Source organism: Pezoporus occidentalis, unplaced genomic scaffold, assembly GCF_034315485.1.
Source record: "Pezoporus occidentalis ecotype Australia unplaced genomic scaffold, CSIRO_AGI_Poc_V1 ctg68, whole genome shotgun sequence".
Lineage (NCBI taxonomy): Eukaryota > Metazoa > Chordata > Aves > Psittaciformes > Psittacidae > Pezoporus > Pezoporus occidentalis.
This window is the reverse complement of record NW_026916030.1, coordinates 4,272,240-4,292,844: the sequence shown is the minus strand read 5'-3', so window position 1 is coordinate 4,292,844 and position 20,605 is coordinate 4,272,240. Positions and strand designations below refer to the sequence as shown.

At 43.2% G+C, this 20,605-nt stretch overlaps 3 protein-coding genes across 14 annotated transcripts in view; 1 reads left to right on the top strand and 2 right to left on the bottom strand.

Annotated features, from left to right (window-relative positions):
• Positions 1 to 7,042, bottom strand: part of AK8 (adenylate kinase 8) — a 68,167-nt gene extending 61,125 nt beyond the window's left edge. For 3 of the 5 annotated variants that reach the window (XM_062640962.1, XM_062640964.1, XM_062640965.1), the window contains exons 1-3: positions 6,880 to 7,042; positions 4,319 to 4,403; positions 292 to 341 (exon numbers count right to left, since the gene is read on the bottom strand). In XM_062640962.1, the coding sequence (XP_062496946.1) occupies positions 292 to 341; positions 4,319 to 4,403; positions 6,880 to 6,957 (213 nt within the window). In that variant the 5' untranslated portion in view covers positions 6,958 to 7,042. Of the gene's footprint in view, positions 1 to 291; positions 342 to 4,318; positions 4,404 to 6,222; positions 6,401 to 6,879 lie in introns of those variants that run through there. The other 2 variants (XM_062640961.1, XM_062640963.1) reach the window with 2 other exon arrangements.
• A 708-nt stretch (positions 7,043 to 7,750) lies between these two features.
• On the top strand, positions 7,751 to 13,247 carry SPACA9 (sperm acrosome associated 9). Of its 2 annotated transcripts, XM_062641306.1 has the most exons (4): positions 7,751 to 7,941; positions 10,703 to 10,905; positions 11,559 to 11,706; positions 13,182 to 13,247. In XM_062641306.1, exons 1-4 carry the CDS (start codon positions 7,798 to 7,800, stop codon positions 13,188 to 13,190), a joined length of 504 nt encoding a protein of 167 aa, XP_062497290.1. In that variant the 5' UTR covers positions 7,751 to 7,797; the 3' UTR covers positions 13,191 to 13,247. The 2 variants fall into 2 exon arrangements, with proteins under 2 accessions (XP_062497290.1, XP_062497289.1); XM_062641305.1 differs by having other exon boundaries at positions 11,559 to 13,247.
• Positions 13,248 to 15,553: 2,306 nt separating this feature from the next.
• TSC1 (TSC complex subunit 1) overlaps positions 15,554 to 20,605 on the bottom strand; it is a 32,226-nt gene continuing 27,174 nt past the window's right edge. For 6 of the 7 annotated variants that reach the window (XM_062641268.1, XM_062641269.1, XM_062641270.1 and 3 more), the window contains 3 exons: positions 19,694 to 19,881; positions 19,419 to 19,580; positions 15,554 to 18,653 (listed from right to left, as the gene is read on the bottom strand). In XM_062641268.1, coding sequence (XP_062497252.1) covers positions 18,167 to 18,653; positions 19,419 to 19,580; positions 19,694 to 19,881 — 837 coding nt within the window. In that variant the 3' untranslated portion in view covers positions 15,554 to 18,166. The remainder of the gene's footprint in view (positions 18,654 to 19,418; positions 19,581 to 19,693; positions 19,882 to 20,605) is intronic. The other variant, XM_062641271.1, reaches the window with a different exon arrangement.

The following is a 20,605-nucleotide window of genomic DNA, read 5'->3' as shown; positions in this document are numbered from 1 at the left end:
CTAGTCAGTCCTGCTAAAAAGCTGGAAAAACAAGGCAGGCGAAGTTCTGCTGCAATGCAGCACTATCACTACTACCAGTTCTCACAGAGCTCACTTGAATATTTTCATATAACCTCTAGTGTAGTATAGAGGTGTACCCTTTAAGAATTCCACTCTCCAATTTGCTTTGTGCTCTCCATCATTTACATTAGTCTGAAAATTATTTTATCACATTAAAATTGTCACAAGTGCTTAGCTGAGGAGAAAGCAAAGAAGTGAACAGTATTATGTGACTGAAGGTAGGACACTTACAACTGTCGTTTTCCCAGAAGCAGGTGGACCAAGTACACAAATTCTTGGAGCTATCAAACAAGAACAGATGAACGTTAAGATGCAGAACAGCAAAAATACCAACCAATTTCCCACTATTGCATTGCAGAACATAAATGTAGTCACAGCAAAACAATTACTTCAGTTGGAAACCTGCCTGAACAGAGACTTCATGATTGGGCTCCACTTGAGGAGAAAAAGTCAAAAAGTCAGTGCTTGCTGGGTCCTCCTTTAATCTTCATAGTCAGTGAGATTAATACTCTGATTAAACATTCAACTTTGTGGTATACGAATATAAATTTAAACACATGGATAGGTCAATGGGTAAAACAGACCATGATACAAACATGTTCTTATCATCCAAGTTTAACTTTTGTTCTGAACACATTGATTCAGACCTAACACATTTTGTGATGAAAAAGTAGTTTACCTTGTACACGCAGGACAGGACTATCTCAAAGTGACTATTATGATCATAAAATGGTTGAGATTGAATGGGACTTCTTGAGATTGTTTCTTATTTCCCTTACAGAGTATGTTGGTAAAAATACTTTTTATTTCAGCAGAGCTTTTGGCTCTCACCTAAATATGCAATATCACTTTTTAGTTTCATCTAAATAGGTTGTGTCAGGGTTCAGAGAAGATTTAGATATTGCAAAATTAACCATGTTTTCTCTACCCTTTTTGACAGCTCCTTCAATTTTTCTAGTCATCAGTAAAAGTAATATTCTTCACCTCCATATCTTGTGTTTCTCTACTGCATGTCCCTCTCCTTCCCCTGAGGAGGGCAAGGTGGGAAAAATGCATCCCAGTTCTGGGGAATCCTTCATCTAATGCTTACAGGCAATACAATAGGCATTACCATTGTAAGCCTCATTGAAAACGAATTACAGGCGAGACAAACATGGACAAATGGAGTAGCCCTTAGGAAAGTATTTGGGACTTTTGCCATGAACACACCTTAAGCTGCAATCCCTTGAGCTGTCATTTTATATTAATATCTCTGATGTTTTTTTCTCCTGTACCTTGGGAGGAATAAAAGCCAAACCAAACTATACACAGAAGGGACAGATGAGTATTTCTGGGAGTAACATAGGTCAAAACAGGGGTGGGATCTACTCACCCAAAACCCTCTTCAGCTCTGGATAACCAAAGGAGATAACAGTGCCTGATGGCAGCAGTCAGGGAAGGATGTGAAATGTATTTTTAAGAGGGCTTCCATGCACTTAACAGTTATTGGGCAGGTGCAATTTTTAAACAGACATGAAACCCAAATTACAGATTCATCTTTACAAAGTTATCTGACTTGGAAGGTTTAAGAAAAACTCCCCCCTTATTGGTTCTTGCAAGTGCAACAGAACTAGTACACAATGTAGAAAAATACTTTAAAAGGATACATCAGCTGTTTTTATCACCTAATTTCTTTCAAATGTAATGTGATTAAATCCTGGGATTTTTTTTTCTAAATCTAACACCTTGAAACTCCAGCCTGGTACTTAGGAATTATTTATAAACAGCGTCATAAAAGAGTGCTCTGGTGCCAACACTAATCAACTTCTTCAAACCACTTCAAAGAAAATCAAAAAACCTTTCCATCCCCAGATCCTTTTGAGGTTTAACTAGGAGCATGATTTAAAATTCACAAGAAAGCCCTTAGGTATTGAAGCTTTAATACACAGCTTTCTTGGACAAACGTTTGATAAAAAACGAAACATACCATTATATACACCACATCACGCTTTAATATTGCCCAGGGCTACTGTAAATGCTCACTTTGTACTAAATCTGCTTTTCTCTCTGCTTAGTGGCTGGCAGCAGATGGGGCAGTGTAATTCACTGATTTACTCATTTGCACACTTGTAAGACTCCTCTAAAGCATTCTCCCTAAACATATGACACAAGGGCACAACCAGGACACTGCTGGATGTAATGTTTAATCCCCTCCAATCAGTAAATGGTCAGTATTTAATACTGGAGGTCAGAACCACCAGCTAAATGAAGACAGGAAAATCTAGAAAATGCCTTTTGCTTCAGTAACAAATCAATACTTCATTCCATGGTTACTCTTCCAAGTAAAATAAGTTTTAACATTCACCAATTATTTTAGTAATAAAATTAATCCTGGAATAACACACACACGCAAAAGCTGGACTCACTGAGTTCCATTTAAGTCTGAGAGATTCCATGATTAATATTAATGTGGCAAAATTTGCTTAACTTGCACGAGAAATCCTTTGTCAAACAGGAAAAGCACATAGCACACGATGAACATTCTTGCAGAACTTTTTTACATCTCTTCAGAGGTTTGACTGCAAAGGAAGAACTCACAGAAATGCCACTTGGATCCCAAAAGCTTTTTTCATGAGTACAAACCAAGACACAGTGTAGAAAATGAGCATCTTGTATATGAAAGAATTCTCAGGCTTCATCTGGTTCTTTAAGGCTTTTAGAAGGAACACATGAAAGAACAATAGTACAGAGCCTCAAGCACAAACACTTAGCCACACATTTGACCTAGGAGATTTTCAAGACAGTTGTAAGCTATAATCATCATTAGACTTGTTTATATTTTTAAGAGTACTTTAGATGTTATTATTTAAAAAGGTTTCCTAACTTCACACCTGGGATAGACTGAATGTTGCTTTTCCACACATCTCTGTTTGAAATTTTCTCTAGGGCTAAAACTGTCTAGCAAGGCAAGATCATGAAAATTCATCACTTTCCTGATGGCTTTAATAAGGTTTTTTTTCTTCTAAATAGTCAGCACCTTCCGCCATGATCAAAAAGTAAAAGCAACTCTGCTACAGATTCCTGTTACATTATTTTCCATATAATTTATTCTTAAAACAACATTTAGGCTTTAATTTTAATTGGAGTTCCTTTCCTTTCTTAATAGCTTTCCTTTTTTTCCAGACTGAAAACAGACAGCATTTTTCCTTTGACAAACAACTGCTGTAGTTCTATCTTTAGCCTTCAAGTACTGAAGTCATGAAATGGAAACCTGCCTAATTCTGTTCAAATAATACTGTGGGGGGCTTGAGGACAAATGTTAGCTCAATGTGCAGAAATTTTACCAGCATTCTATCAAGCCGCATGAAATTCTTCCACATTTTTTCCACAGGTCTATAAAGCAGATTGATTACTCATGCTGCCTGCATCAGAAAAGGCTGGACACAATTTGCAGAATTTGATTTTTTTTTTTTTGTATATATTTAGCAGCATTTCAATCAACATCCATCTGATCCCCACCACTAAGAGCTCCCGGCACCTCTAGTGAGAACGATTTCATTGATGCTGCAGCAGAACTTTCATAACGGTTTACTATGGTTTTAAAGAAACATCGAAGCAACATGACACCAGCTACCCCTGACAGCTCATGCAGAACAAAAATTATAGTTCAGTTGTGCATATCCAAATATAATCTGCCTAAGGGTGAACAGTTTGTAAATCAAATAATTTGATTGAGAGAACATGCTTTTATTGTGCAGAATACAGACTTCCTATTCAATTTACCAGGTTTTGTTATACATAGAAGTAGGCATGCTCACTGTTCCTTCAGCTGAGATGCCACTGAGCAGTGGAACTCATTAACAGCAGCTAGTAACTAACTAATCAAAACCACAAAGAATCTGCCAGCCCAGGTAGAATAGGAACCCAAATTTACACCTGACAAAAGGAGTAATTAGTGAGCTTAAAGACAACAGGAAATATTAGATGGGGCACAGAACACATTAATAATTGATACACTAGAACTCTTTGTTATTCCCTTAGAGGGTTTCATTGTTGTAACTGTTAAAGTGCATTTTTTATTAGATTACCCACTAAAAAAAAAAAGATATTAAAAGCATCTTACCTATAACTATTCCAAAACGCTCACCTCCCCCCACACCCCCCCCCCAGACACAGCCTGAAAAGTTTCATCCATCATCTGCCAACTGAAGCACAGCTTTCAAACAGCTGTTTACAAACAAGGAGTTGAACTATTTATGGTGTCTCAATTTTCACTTACCATCATCATTGTTTTGCTTTAAATGGTTTATCATAAACTGAATGGGATCATCTGGCTGATGAATTATTAGTTCTTCAAGCATGTTCTGCAAATAAATAGGGCAAAGTCAGAGGAAAATTTACCATATCTAGGCAGTCACAATATATTGCATTTTTACAGCAATATTAAAATAGGGAGCTTAAAGAGCTTATGAATGTTTCTTTATTTTCTTAAGGCCCCTTTCACAGACAAAATTGAAACTATGAAAACATGAAGCATAGTGAGATAATTGTCAGTTGAAACAAAAATAACCCCATTGCTTTGGCTTATTTATGATACATATGGGCACCAGGCACTGCTTGAGCCTGGTGTCGATAACAGTTGAATCAGCATTGACACAAAAACCATACAAGGAGTTTCAAAACCAGACTCAAATCAGTATCTCTGCAGGGCAAGTTAAACCTCCTTCTCCAGCACATTCCTGCAAGCTTCTCACTAGCCTAGAGGACTGCAGAAAAGATACAACCTGCAGAAAACCCAAAACCAACAGCCAAAGCCTCAAAAGTAGCACATCTCTTTCTCATAATCATACTAGTTTTCCTCCTACATGAAAAGTAAGGGGGGGAAGTCTTAAAGCATGTCCTTGAATGTCTACTTTGGAGCTCATTTTCATATTAAATGCTTAAAGTTACACAGGGCCTTGCCTCAGCTGCCACTGACAGCAGTGGGGATGTTCCACTAATTTCAGAGAGGATTGTAGCTTCCCAGGCAGATAAAAAGTAACACTTAGAAACTCTGTAGATCTCCTTACAAGACATTTCAGCACAGCCAAGAATTCAGTCATGAACACTAAACATCAAACAGCAGCTAATGTTCTGACTTACATTACCTACTGCAATGCTCATACTGGCATAGAACATCTTTTGCTAAAAATCAACCATAACATTTTAATATTCACCAGTAAATACCATAAAGTCTGTATATTCCATAAAATGGTTTATTTTAATGATTGTCTTTTACTGGAGTGACCCATTTTCCTTTTCCACTTCATCCACTTAATTAGCATAATTAAAACACTCAATTTCATTTATAAACTCTTGCACATGCAAAATCTGATGCTTCAAGGTCTGGGCAGCAGAGAGCGCACAGTATAAAATTTGTATTTTTATTGGAAGTTCCTTTAAAATCATTACTTTCCAGCAACAATCATTTAAACTAAGAAATCTGGCACCACCATTATCAGCAGCTATCAAAATAAAAGAACTAAGAAAATCTGACCTTACTACAATTCAAACCTATTCAGACTGAAAATGACTTACCCTCACACTATTTTGTGCCCAATTCCTACCTGCACTTACATGCATGCTTCATTTTGTTCACTTCTATTAATCCCAGTTTAATTTTACATAAGTTCTGTGAATCTCGGGGGGGGTTTCATGTTTTGGGACTCATGTTTTAGGTTCGATAATTTGGGTTTTGTCAATGTTTAATGTTTAAAGTCTAGGACAATGATTTCAAGCTGTGTTTGTTTGTACCATTACAAATTGCTACAATACAATTGAAGCACAAAAAGAAAACAAGACTCTGAGTAAACCCCACAACTGTTTGATGGAATGCGAGGTCCTGCAGCCGCATTCAATACCTCATGGGATGCAAAACACAGTATTTCTATTAAAAAACACAAATATTATGCTGAACTGGTCAGAGTAATTAGACTTCGGTTACATGACTAAAAAAAAAAGAAATAAAAATAAGTATTTGTGTGTATTCCACGGAGATATTAATAAAAAGGCCTTAAAACAGAGCTGTGAGCAGCAGCGCACAGGGGAGCCTCTCTTACCAAGTTCTCGCCTCAGAGCCGCAGCACACAAACCTCCCCATGCACGACAAAAGGGCTTTCCCCAGACTTTCAAAACAAAACATACCTTTCTCTAAGGCAGGGAAAGCACTCTTGCTATTTAGTGAAATCACAACGACGTTAGAAGTGTACTTCTTTTTATTTTTGACACACACCTCCACAGAAAAGCCGCGACAGCAGCAGCAACGCGCCGGGAAACGCACTGGGACGGGCGGTGGCGACGGGCAGGCGGCAGCGGGTTACCTCAGCGCCTCTGGGGTTACCTCAGCGCCTCTGAGGGCAAACCCCTTCACCCCGGCTTTTCCCGCGCTTTGTTGCCGCCTCGCGTTTCCTCCACAGGCTACCACTTTCTTCCTCAAAACATAAGGTGTACGACCCCCAGCAATTACTAGTAGTAAGTTAATTAATTAATTTAGTTAATAATTTAATTGAGCCCTCGGCCGGTGCACCTGCCCCTCACAGGGGGCCACCGCCTGCGAGTTCCCACCGGAGTCCGGTACCGACAGCTGGGGAAAATGGCCGCGGCGCTGAGCCCCAGATGAGCCTCCTCAGGGGCCCCAGCAGGCAGCACCGCCGGTAGAGACAGTGAGGAAGCCGGGCCCCCCGCCCCGGGCCAGGCCGGCGCTGGCTTGTGCCCCTCACCATCCCCCGGCTCCTCCAGGCCGCCCCTAAGGGGGCAGTGGGGATGCCCCGCGGTGCCCCAGTGCAGACGCAGCCCGTTCACCTGCAGGAGCCGGAACAGCTCCCGCTCCTCCGCGTAGGCGCCCACCGGCGGCGGCCACGGCCCCGCCAGTTCGGCCATGGCCGCCCCTAGCAACCCGCCCTGCCGCGCTGCTGCGTTGCTAAGGACTGCGTCATCACTCCGCGACGCCTTAAAGGCGCGCCCTGCTTGGGGTAACAGCAACAGGGGACAACGTCATCCATCCCCGACGCGCCCCGCCCCGGGGGAGGTGATGCGCGACGTCGGCGCGGTTGCCAAGGAGACAGCGGCGCGTTGCCGGGGCGACGGCAGCGCAGCGGGAGATGCCGGAGAGCCCCGCGGAGCCCGGTTCGCCGCTACCGCTGCAGGCGGGCTCGCCGCTGACCGCGCCGGCCGGTAGGGACCCGCAGGGCCCGCTGAGCTGCCGCGGGGGAGAGGGAGGTCCGGGCAGCGCGGTCCGGCGGGCGGTGGGGCGGGAGGGGGCTGCAGGGAGGAAACAGACCCCTCGGGGGACTCGGGGACGGTGCGGGCCCCGGCCTCTGCAGCCTCCTTCGGCTTCATTTAACGCCAGAGCGTTTGAGGCGCTCGGGCTGTGGCTGTGTGGAGTGAGAGAAGCCGCCACCCTGCGCTCGACGTGATGTGACACCACGTTAGCTCATGGTAGACCCGCTGGGGTTTATGGTGTCTGCCTGTCAGGGTCCCCTCTGGGTTCTCTGCCTCTGCTTGCAGTATCGTTATGAACTCACTGACTTCCGTTTGGGGCTGTGGGACTGCAGAGCTGTGACACAACACATCTCCTCTTTCATACTTCTTTTTAAAAAAAGTTTTCCACTAGCCTACACAATTCAGGTGAAAGATTAAACTACACATATAGAATTGCATCATGTCCAAAAAGCAGCTTCCTCTCTCTCCTTCCCTCCCCAGATCCAGGAAGGAGAAAACATGAATGAGGTAAAGGATGCCCTCAGAAGCATAGAGCAGAACTACAAGCTCTTCCTTCAGCAGCAGTTCACGTTTATCGGAGCACTGCAACACACCCGAGAGAACGCTCATGACATGATCAGACCTGTTGCAAGCATCAGCCAGGTACAAAGGATGCAGCACAAAGTTCTTTGCCGATGAGAACAAGGGACCAGTGCGGTGCTGTCACACACTTGGGTCTAGTTCAGGGATAAACAAATGTTTCTACTAAGGGAAGATGCACAAAACCTCTCAGCAACATTTGTGTACAACTCTGCAATCCAGTGGCAAAAGTAGGTGAGAGAAATACCTGTGTTAGATCTTCCCATTTACAGAGAAGGAATTTTACTGCTGAGCATCACTTTATGATTTAGTTTAACGCTGCCATTTCACTGCTGAGGCATGGCCAGAAATCCAGGGTACAAGAAAACAAACCAACGCTCCTTCCCCAGCCACCCATGGAATGTGTAATCCTTAACTCGCAGTAACCAGCATGCCTGCCTCTTCCCCCTGGTATTGGTGCTGCTGTAGCTTTCTATACCCCTTATTAAAAATAATGGCTGTGTTACAGAGGTAGGATGATGGATTGAGGGCTGGAAGTCCCAAGTGGGCTACAGGTTTTCTGGACTGGTAAGTGAATTGTCTTGGAATTTTTATAACATGGGATGTTTTAAGTAGTGGAAAGAACTTAGACCACCTGCAGACAGAGGGGGAAGAAAAGCCTAAATCAAATTAGAATAGTGGGATTTGAGACAGCAGAACCCAGGCACAAAACCCAGATGGATGCCAAAGCCAGAGTGAAAGCCAAGCAGTTATTAGGACTGGGACACAGGAGTCAGCTGGTTGTCTTTTCTAAGGGCTGACTCTCCCTATTATAAGGGTTTTGCTCATAATACTGAAGAGGATCATGACAATCATTCCACTCCATTTTTTCCAAAAATAGGGATTGAGATTTTGTGTAACATTATGCTGTATTGAAAAGTGCCAACATTTCAGTGGTTTTAAGCCAGCTTGGACTCTGCTTCTCAGCAGAGGTGGAAGGGCTGGTTGTTGTAGGAAAGAAATCTTATAGGCAACAACTTCAGCAATTACACTGATCCGTGACATTGTGGTACAGTAACCTGTGAACTTAGTGGTGGGAAACTGTATTGCCCAGATAGCCCTGAGGGTACAAAGCAAGGTGAGGATGAGAAAGGGAAAAGAGCAAATTACCAGGGAGAACAGAGCATGGGCTGAGCACAGACTGGTGATGCACTGGGCAGGAACTGAACCACCACCAAAGTTCAGTGTGGCTAAACCAGACATTAATTTTATTTCCCTACCATTCTTCTGCATCTTTAATTTTGCCTGGGATAGCACAAGAGGATAAGCAACAAATGCAGAAATACGTGTGGTCTCAGCGTACAGCTGACTCGACTGCCAGCTTTCTTTGCATGTAGGCATAGACACTACATGAAAAAAAAAATGATAGTGTACTTCAATACAGCTGCATTTCTAATCCCTGAAAGTTGTATGTGGGAGCATTTTTGGTGTTGAGTGATGATGTTTTGCTGACAGAGCATAGTAAAGTGGAAAGGTCAAAGAACACACCTCTGCTAGGCAATGGCAAGAGCTCCTTAAAGACTTCTACATGGAGTAGGATATAAAGTCAAATCCCAAGCGGTTCTGTGAGACAAGCTCCTCAGTCATTGCTTGAGACCACCCAGTGACCCCAGCAGAGCCTGGCTGGGGTCATGACATCAGCCTAGTGTCCAGGCCACCCATGATCGCCCCTTGCTGCAGATCAGCAGCAGATGGCTAATGCAAAGCTTGGTACTTCCTGTAGTCCTGGTCCCCGTCCTGGTTACTCAGGTGCATTACCTGTTGTTGATGTGGACAGAAAGAAGCCCAGCTTATCCCACCAGTGAACATCCAGGCTAAAATGCTATTCTCTTTAGGAGAGAATACAGCAGCAATAAAATCTGCTCACAGCAAGCAATAAACAATCCTGCCACTCACAAGGGCAGGATGCTCAGTGAGCAAGGAGGAACGTGGAGTGGAAATGGACACTTAGGGCCCATTTTTTATTTTTCTTACAAACCTCTTGAGAATTTTTCTGAGCACATAATGGCTTTTCTGTATGCAGGAACTGTGCCAGTGTTGGAGCAGCTACTTGGATCTTGTCTTGAAATGCTACAGAGAGCTCTGAAGGTGTCAGAGCCCAGCTATGACTGCCAACCAGCCACTCAGTGTTTTATATTCTGACCACTCATGTCTAAAGTATCTGTAATTTCTTTGGAGGAAATACTTAATCTCTTGGCATAATGTTTCATCATGCTATGCCATTCGCTCCGACTAACAAAAATGCTCAAGGCAAATAGGGAATATCATTGCTGTGACAGTTTAGTAAGGACAATTCAGGTTAAATGAGTTTAGTTTGCAGTCACATCTAGTGGTGACAAATAAAGAACCAAGTGAAGAACGCACATGACTCCAAACTATTCCCAGCTTGGTCACTGCCCTCACCTCACACCCAGCTCTGCCCAGGCAGTTGTGGCAGTGGCTCAGGATGCCCTGCTTGGAGCAGAGAGAGAACTCTGCTCACACTCAGCCTGTTTATGCAGGGCCTGCAGCAGAGCTGTGGTTTGGCCACAGTTCTCCTATACTGCTTCAAAGAGGTAGGAAGGCTCATTGGTGTGCCGATGAGCAGATCTGTTACCCCCCTTCTTTAGTCATGATGAAGGACAAGCAAACATCTTGGACATGCTCTAGAAATCTTACTGCCTGCCACAGTGTTGTGGTTTCCCCAGCGGCTCATGCCTGCAGTCACAAAAGAAAGCAGCTTCTCCACCTTTACAGCGTAAGTCACATGTAATTTAACATGCACAACTGTCTTTCCCACATGCAGGTACAGTCCTATATGGACCATCACTGTAACAATTCCACTGACAGGCATATCCTCAACATGTTCCTAAACATCTGCAATGACCTAAGCAAGCTCTGCCAGAAGCTGGAAAGCGTGCAGCCTCGTAACAGCACAACCAATGACATTCTGGGGAGGTGCAAGGTGCTCCTCAGCCACAGCAACGACCTGAGCAGCATCCGAGCCAAGTAGGTGTCTCCATCAGCTTTGTTTCTTTGAGGTGACTGTCAGTGCTGGGGAACTGTCACAGGAATGCATATTCCCACCTGACTTTTCCATCAGTTCTGCTACAACACCCTTCTCTGGCTCTAGTGAGGGTACAAGATGCTACCCAGTTTACCATTCCAGCTGGTGGGAAAACCAGCCTCTGATCACAAAAAGGGAATTGGTTTCTTGATTCATTCTTTTTACTGGTACTTGGAAGGCAGGTTAGCACCCTGAAGTCCCATGCAACACTCAGGCAGTTTACCTTCTTCCTCCTCCTATTCCTGCTCTGCAGGAATAATTTCCATGGGGCCTTGGGTGATATGGTTTAGTGTGAGGTGTCCCTGCCCATGGCAGGGGGGGTGGAACTTGATGATCTTAAGGTTCTTTCCAACCCTAACTATTCTATGGTTCTATGATTTTAAGTGTTTGTACACACTCTTCAAGTCTTCCAGCTCCAGTCCAACAGCCGAGATGGTGTGTTTGGCAGGACTCATTTCTCAGGATGCAGTCCCATCTGTGCCTTTTTGTTCTGGGGAGATGAATGGCTGCGTTTCTGCTCTCAGGGACGCACTGTGGGCTCACCGGGGTTACACTGCTGGGACTAGTCTGCCACTTGTTTCCTTTTGTCCCACAGATACCCTCATGATGTTGTGAATCACCTGAGCTGTCATGAAGCAAAGAATCATTTTGGAGGGGTGGTGAGCCTCATTCCCATTGTTCTAGACTGCATAAAGGAGTGGATAACCCACACTGAGAAGCTGTCACGGGAGGTGCTGCAAAATGTGAGTGGTGGAAATGCTATCTCTGAGAAGTCAGCACCCCAAGGTGTACCAGACAAGGCAGTCATTTCCCAAACAGCACCTTCTGTGCACCTTGAAGTTCAGACCTCATCTAATAAGAAAGATAATGTACAAGTGCAGGGGAATAAGCACGTCTGGAAGAAGCAGCACCTCAATGACACAAAAAGTCACAGTGGGAAATGCAAAAGTCCCTGGAAACCTCCAGGTAGACATGCCTTTTAAAGGATCAAAGTTCACCCATCTCATACTTACCACCTTTAACGAGGTGGTTGAAGACAGTGAAATGATTACTAGAGATCCTGCCTATCCAAGTCCACTTTCTGAATAGTTAGCCCTCTAACCCAGCCTTGAGCAGATACACACTCTCACCCTTGCTGGTATTTCCAGCTGTATCCTTACCAGCAGTAGTTGTAACATTAGAGCTTATGCCTTTGACCAGCACTGCTGTGAGAGCAGGGAACAGTCAGGAGTAATCAGGTTCTAATCTTTCAGCCATGAATCTTAGGCAGGTTTCTTGAAAACGGGATTTTACACTTTCTCAAGCTTCTGAGGAACACCCACTCAGTCACCAAAGCCAGAGGCGTGAAGAACCTGCATGTCCGAAGAACGTGATGCAGAGCAGCAAAGCTGGATTCAGACACATGTCTGGGATTCAGGCGTGTCCCTGAAGTTCCCTCACCCCCACTGAAATTGTTTGGTCATTTGGAGCACAGAATCAATGTTTACAGGACACTAATGATGTTTCCCTTACATGCCACTGGCTACCAAAAAGGTCAGTGTGTTTTAGCTGCACCGACTGTGCTCTGCTGCATCCTTCCTGCAGGTTCTCACACAATGGCCGGCACATACCCCTCCAAACATCTTCCCTTACACCTTTTTACCTCCTTGCTGTCAGAGCTAGAGATGGAAGAGAGAACAAGCATCATTTGCACTTAGTTTGGTGCACTGACAATATCCAAACTTGGATAAAACCCTAACCCATATCATCCCCAGAGCTCTGCAAAACCAACAAAGTCATTCCCAATGTGATTCATGGGAATCTGGGGGGAGCAGAGAGAGTGAGAAAGCTGTGGCCATTTTCAGATGGTTCCTTTTCAAATTGTAAGTTAAAATGTCTGTGCTTTCTCTTTTTTGAGATGAGAATCCAGCTTGCCTAGCTTTCAAAGATGTTGTGAGGCTTAAAATTCATTAAAATTGCAAGGCATTTGAACTAGCCTCATGCTGCTTTTATACCAACACTTTACAATTCCAGCACAGTGACTTTATACCAGTGCTGGAAACAACTTTCATTCCAGCCTGCTCAGGGAGGGTCAGCAGAGCCACAGGCTCTCCCCATTCTCTGGAGCTGATAACGCATTTCTGGTGATGCTTTTATTCAAGCACAGTTAACTACAAACTTAAGATCTCAATAATATGGTGCCTTCCCTGTATGTGACTGCTCTTTTCCCCTCCCACAGAGAAGTTAGCTCCTGTTCTTTGCTTCCTGCTAGAAGATACTCCTGAATAAACAATTTCCCCTTGCATTCCTGGCTCAGTTTGCTAAAGTTGTGAGAAAACTTTTAGTTTAACGTGACCAGATTTTGGCAACCAGAAGCCAAAAAAAGAAGAATTAATGCAGAGGAGGCAGCGTAGGAAGGAATGATAGCTCAGATGAAATGGCAAGTATTTCCAGGAATATTTTGATTCCTCACGTAACCCCACCTTCTTTTGCACTTTTCCTCCCTTCCCCTATCCACTTATTCTGCAATGCAATATATCTGTCCACACTGGAGTAGAAGCCTATTTTTAGGAGACAACATGATCCAACTGCATTGAATCTTGGTGAACTCAAGTGGGTAATAAAGCTTGCCAGGGTCCCAGCAAGGCTCCCAGGCACTGCTGGGGATGCAGCCAGCAGGATGAGCCTGTTACCCTCTCAGCCTCTACTTGAGATCCCTGTTGCAAAGGCAGCTTCAGGCAGAAAAATCAGTGTTGCTCACAGCTGCCCTATTGTGTTTCACATGGCAAAGACAAGTGTCCGATGACAGTTGCTGTCTTGGAAAGTTTTTCAGTACAAGCACACGCTACATGGACTAAAAGAAGACAAGTGTTGGGGACACAAGAGATGCTGCTTCCAGATCTTGTTTCCAACCTTCCTCACCCTGTCACATAGTTTAAATTTGAACAGTCAGGCTCTGATGAGCCCTACTCTGGTCTCACTGTTCACAATGCCAATGCAGTTGTCCACTTGTGCTTGACCAAGGTCACCACACACGCAAGAAAATCCCTGAACGAATCCCTAAACCTTACCAATAATTTCTAGCCTAGCCCTATCCTTTCAGTCTTACGCAGCCAAATTTTAAGACACAAGCAGAAAAATGAGTGCATAAAACCTGCAGTCTGAGGCTTGGTAATGACATGACCAGGATCTGCTGGAAGACTGCAAAGTTAAGGCTCACAAAAACATCTAGACAAATTACTTAATTTCCATACAAGTTCTCCTCTTCCAGGGTGGATGGACACTTCAAAAGACAAAAAGATACAGCAGGAATTGTTTTTCTCTACTACAAATCAAGCCGTTTGAAGAATCTGCATAAACAGGATGTAAATGCCAAACACAGAAGTGCAATAAAGTTTAACTTTAGCCTCTGTGAGCATAAAATTGCAATTTACACACTGAGAAACCCTGCAGGGCCCCAGAGTGACTTACCCAGAGATCTGTCACTTAGTCCAGGAAATAAGTGCTGCTTTTTCATTCAAATACTGTGTAAGAGGTATGGGCTGGTAGCATTTGATCTCAACAGCATCCTGGCCTCTGCAGACTATAAATATCCTCTGTGCTCCCCTCAATTCAGCCAAGGGTCAAACGAGGCTTTTCTCAACCTGTAATTGGGTCAAAACATCCTGTAAGTGAAACACCCAGTCCCAGCACCTCACCAGCAGAGGGGATGGGATCAGGCCCCATGAGGTGAGGACCAAGCACTGGGGTGGGCTCCTGAAGACAGGAGAGGGGTGATTTGAAAGAGAGGGGGGACTCAGCATCCCCAAAACAGTACCAGAGCTGGCAGTGGGAAGTGGCAAGCTTGGCAGGGCCTCTAGTGGCTGCAGCTGGGAGGGTGTGCTTGGACTGAAAGGGATGGCAAGAAAATCAGGTTTAACCAAAGTAGAGCTCAGGGACGCAGGTTTTGTGCAGTCACCCACAAAATAAAGTTCTGTCTGAAAAGTAAAGCCTGGGTGAACAGTAACTAAGCTCTTCTTGTGAAGTTCCTGTGTGTACGAATGTATGAAGTAACTCCTGCTGATTCTCTAAATTCTTTTGTAACCTCTTTTAAAATCTACCACTGCATCAGCAGCTAAACAGTTCCAATAAATCAAGATCAAGCAAAGAATCTTCAAATTCTTTCTTTCTTTCCCTAATGTCTACTCCATGTTTATTACCTTTGATGTAAACCATCAAACACACTACTTAGCATTAGTGAGAAAGGAAGGTACTTTAGTTTTCTCTTTTTGTTCCCCCCTGGATGTACTTCTGTGGGTAATATATATCTAATTCTTTTTTTTTTTTTTTAAACTGGCAAGTACAGCTTTCCAAGGCTAAGCTTGTTAAGGAATATGCAAATGGTTTAAAATAAGGTAAAAGCAAGTCAAATTCACTTTCTGCTTTGTATTCATTTCACCTACCCCACGCTGCAGAACTCATGGAACCCCACTCAAAAGGGGCAGAACCACTTACCTGCTCTGTGCTATGCAGCTCCTGGAAGATGTTTCAATACTGAACTTGTTTCTGCGTGTTTTGTCTCAGCATGGCTTGGTCCCAGAGAGGTCAGCTTGGAGGGAATTTAACACAGAGTAGTGCAAAACAATACATTTTATTTGTTCACAGTTAAACACAAGCAACTGCCTTGACATTTTAGAACATTCTAATAAGGACAGCAAAACCTCCTTTTGGTTTAAGTTCTCTTTAGCTTACGATTGTACCATTTCCTCGTATTTCATATTTATGGCATTTAATGTGGATTGTTTAACATGCTTACAAAGAGCGAGGCAGGGAACAGATTAACTTGACAAAGACAGCAATTTTAGATTTAACTAAAAGCAGTCAGTTAAAAAAATCTGTTTCCACTTCACTGATGGGACCCCTTCAAACAAACTGCAAGTTAACTACATACAGCAGATCCATGATTTTTAGACTTAGAAAAAAAAAAAGTAATTGCAAAATTTGTTCCTCCATAATCTTTGTGGTCCATAAACAAACCTAAAGTGGTTTCCACTACTATCCCGGTGCTAAAATCCTTTTTAAAAGAAGAAAAAAGTCACCTTATCACTGAGCTTGCATTACCGCCAGGGCACTTCTGTAACTGACAACAAAGACCGCCTCTCCGCACAACAAGTGACCTCATCCTGCAAGACACTCTCCTGGGCTCGGCAAAACACAAGGACGGCTCAATGAACTCCTCCAACAAAACAGCATCCAGTGGCCGAGCCCCCTTCAAGGTCAGTGTGCAAACCGTTCACTCCTGGGGCTGGCACCCGCTGGGGTAAGGGGCAAGAAACCTTCAAATCTGACCAAAACATATGCTACCACGTTTGCTACCACTAAGTCTTAGAAAGCCTATAAACATGTCGACAAAACCAGTCTGTCACTTACAACCAACTCTCTATTTTCTATTCCATGCAGATGCAAGCTTGGACAAAACCACTGAAGTTCACCTTTACTTTCAGAGTTAGGACTGACCAACCGAAAGGACACTGAGAATAATTTAGACAGGCAGAAATGTATTTAGACCCTAGGTGTTATGGAAGAAGCAGAAAGGTGAGGAGAAGTACTGTCAGGAACAAGTTAGCATATTGCCAGCTGCTCTTAGAAAGTCTTGTTCCTATTCAGGTTAAGAAGGGATTTGAACTACAAGTGCAAGTGTACTTGGACTTGATTTATATGTGAGACAGTTTTCAAACAGCAGCTGCCACCCACAGAACATTTAAGAAAAGAGGCCATGTGTGATGCAGGGTAACTGTGAAGCCTGATATGTCTAAGTATGCCTGGACCCAGACATATCTAACATTTAAAACAAGCACACTGCCTTCCTAACAGCAGGCTCTGCTCTGTCATGAAGGAGATTGAGTCTGACCACTGACAAGCCCTGATCCCACAATCCTCCTTCACAGAAGGCTCATCATTGACTTAAAAATATGATTAACACAGGAAGGCTTCACATAGAATTCTGATCCACAGTCTGAGCAGGCTTCCTCCTCGGCCTTGTCCTCTAAGGAAACAGGATGAGGACAAAGGGCAGATACCTAAAGCCAAATTACCATTGCCGAGCTGAAAAATGTGCTGCAGTCTGAACACAACAGCACTCAAAGGAAACCATATTCTCCAAGTCAAGTCTGAAAACATATTCCCAGGAAGAATGAAGCCAATTTCTTGGACTGAAAACACAGTGGCCTGGCTCAGACCAGGAACAAAGGCCAGAATTACAAAGGAGAGTCAGGCAGCACAAGCATTTCCCTGATTAGAGAAACAAATGCTCCTCTGCAAATCTTCATAAGTTTGCAATCCTACATATGTGTTCTGCGTGCTCTCCCTACTTGAGTGAAGCTTCATCTTCCCTCTTCTCCCACCCCAACCGCTTTCCCATATGAACCAGTCTGAGGTCAGTACCACTCTGTCAGGCAAACACTTAAAATACCAAGAAGATCAGAAGCTAGTGTTTTAGTCTAGTCTCCAGCATACGTGGTCTCTTCTGCATTACAAGCTCCAGTTCCTCATTAAGTGTTTGTTCAAATGCAACTTTCCAGGAAATGTTAAGGACAATATAAACAATGATCATGAATTAGGGTGAATGAATCATTTTGCAGAGGTACACTGTTCTTTTAAACATTTAGATATTCAATCAGAGTCCAACTTAATGAAGACTGGGCTCTGAGGGACATGGGACAGTGGACAGGCAAAATGGAGACCTTTAGATGAATGCACTAGAAATTCTAGTGCTGCTTCTTTCCAGGATGAAAGCAACTGGAGTCACCTGGACAGCCAGCACAATTAACTGCTCTAAATTGGAAGCTTGCAAGGAAATACAAAGCATTCATAGTAGACTCACAAATGTTAATTTGGCCTCATATTGCACTCGAGTTCATAAATGCAGCCACTCAACTGGGGACAGGGAAAAAGGGAAAAAATACTTGCAATTGCTAACAGTTGTCCCTTCAAATTAGTACACGCTGCTAAGGACTGAATTTGAGAAAGAAGCAGGAGTTAGGCTGGGCGATTCAACTCCAGACCCAAAAATCCACTTTGCATTCATTCAGCAGCCTTCTTCTGTTTCTGGACATCAATCCTATTCCGCTGCATGAGCTAGCTGCTCAGACCAAAGAAACATAAAAGCTTTTAGTTAAACTTGCATTCACGCCTCCTGTTCTATGCCAAGAATATGAAAATAACACTGATTGACTGTCTTCCTTTTTAACTGTGGTCATGATGAGTTTCATTGTAGTCCATGATATGAAGCTGTCCAACACTGCTTTCCTGGATCTTAGGCGAGAGGCTAAGGTTATCAGGGCTTGGAGGGGCCTTTGTCTCCATGCTTGGATCTTTACATAGTTCAGTCTTTAGCGCATCAGAAAGCCTGTTGATGGTTACACCCTCCTCATCACACTGGCTCTCACTCTTGTTGCGAAATAATTCCCGTGCCTTCATTCCAAGGAAGCTCTTGGAGCTGGGGAGTGAACCTACAGTCAGTGGGACAGTAGACGAGGGCTCCAGCAACATGGATGTCTCCCAGCGACTGCTGAATCTCTGGTTCTGGGGTTTTTCTGGGGTGGAAAGCTCACCACTGCTGCCACCCTTACTGCTACTACTACCTCGAGTGCTGGGAGGTTTGGTCTCTCCATTTCTACCAATTGTTTCTTCATTGTATCCTGCCACAGTATCTTCATTACCACAATCCAGCCTGGTTTGAAAAAAGAAAGAGGATACAGTGACAAGAAAATGACAGCAACTGTTTACAATGAACAGGGAAACACCGGGGAAGGCAGATTATTCTGATCACTTTCTGTTTCTGCTACTGCAGATGTACTTCAAGAGTTTCCCTTTCACAATTCTGTAGCAAAGTAGAAGGGACAGAGGGTAACACACTCTGTGTCACACACACTCAGCTTTGCAACATACAGTATTTAAATCCAAAGCTGACAATAATCCCAAAGAAGAATGGAACTGAACTAGCTCCTGATCTGTTCGGGTAAAGGAGGAGACCATTCTTGGGTTGTAGATCTTTTAACTAACCCCAGCACAGGTGATCACCACGAATCTGCTGGCAATGCAAGATATTATCCTGATGCTGTAGCAGAATTTGGTGTATAAAACACCAAGTATGACCAGAGGGAAAGTACAGCGCTACCTTGATGCTCTAGGTAGACATATGTAAAACAACTACTTAAAAAGTGTAACAATTTGTAGATTAAAGGGACTGGGCTTTGACACAAACCAGAGCTTTCTCCCAAGCTTTGAGTAACTAGCTATCTGAGAACTACTTCATGAGCACTTCCAGTTTTGTCAATGACTCTGAGTAAAGTCCTGAAATAGATTCAGTCTCCAAAAGGGCGAGTAACAGAAATAATTTGAGATGATGCACCCAAATGCTAGGAATTCCACAAGGATATATCAACTTCCAATGAGCTGGTCATGAGCCAAGCATATTTTACATCATCACCCTTACCTTTCTTCTGCCGCTTCAGCTGCTTCTGTTTTATCATCTTCAAGTTTTTTCAGTAGGCTGCTCTTCTCCAGACGGCCAAACAGATCCAAAATCTCCAGCTCAAATGCCTGAGTGATTCTTTTTTGGGCCTTGTACCTACTTTCTACTGCTTGCAGCTGACCTCTGAACAGAAAAAGACATCAAAATCCATCAGGTCCAGTGTCTCTAGATTCTGCCTCAACTATGATAGCGCATCTGTCAATGCACCTCTCAAATTTTACATAGGACACCCCTACCTTGCTTGGATTTTAACATCTTCCAGGTATTTCTTTTGCTCCAGGAAGAGGTGGTCCTTTTTAGCAAGCTGAGATTCCAGTTCAGCTATCCGTTTCTGGGAAGCATCAAGCCTTTGACTTTGCTGCTGAACACACAGTTTTGCTTTCTCCAGTTCTTTCCGAAAAGCAGCATGCAACATTTCAACCTCCTCAAAGGAAAGAACACAATGTTAAAGTATAATTTGATTGTGTGTTACTTTTATTAGTATTTAGACATGTCTCAGATGCTATAAATAGGTACATTTTTAAGCAAGATGGAATAAAAGAAGTATTTCTAGAAATGGATACAGAAAATGAGATACTCTGAGGATGTGCACCATTAAGTTACTATAACTATACATCACTGGAATTTATTAACACATTAATGTTCCTTATGAAAAGCTCTTTTCAGCAAAGTAAACTTGGCAGTTCTGCACTGGCTTAGAACAGACAAACTCCATTTTAAAACCATTTTGCAATATGACTTTCATTAAATACCACTAAAATACTTTTTTTCTGTTTGGCTTATTATTCACCTCCTTTAATTACTTGCTCTCACGCAGGAGCAGTTACGTTGTTGTGTAATTTACTTGTTTCTAATTAAAGTAAGGTTTCTTTGAAGTCAGGAAGTCAAACCATATGAACCACAGAAGTTAATACTAACTCTTAACAGGAAAACAACAGAGTGAGAATAAGACTACTTGTTTTAAAACAGCACCTCACTAAAACACAAAATCCTGGTTAAGAACTTTCCACATATTCTAGCACTACTACCCTGCATTATACACTTTCACAAACATAATAGCCAATCCAGCAAGTCTCCTGCCAATTATATTAAGAGAACATTAAGAGTCTTGGCCTTTAGCAAGAAAAAATTTACAAATAGCTTACATC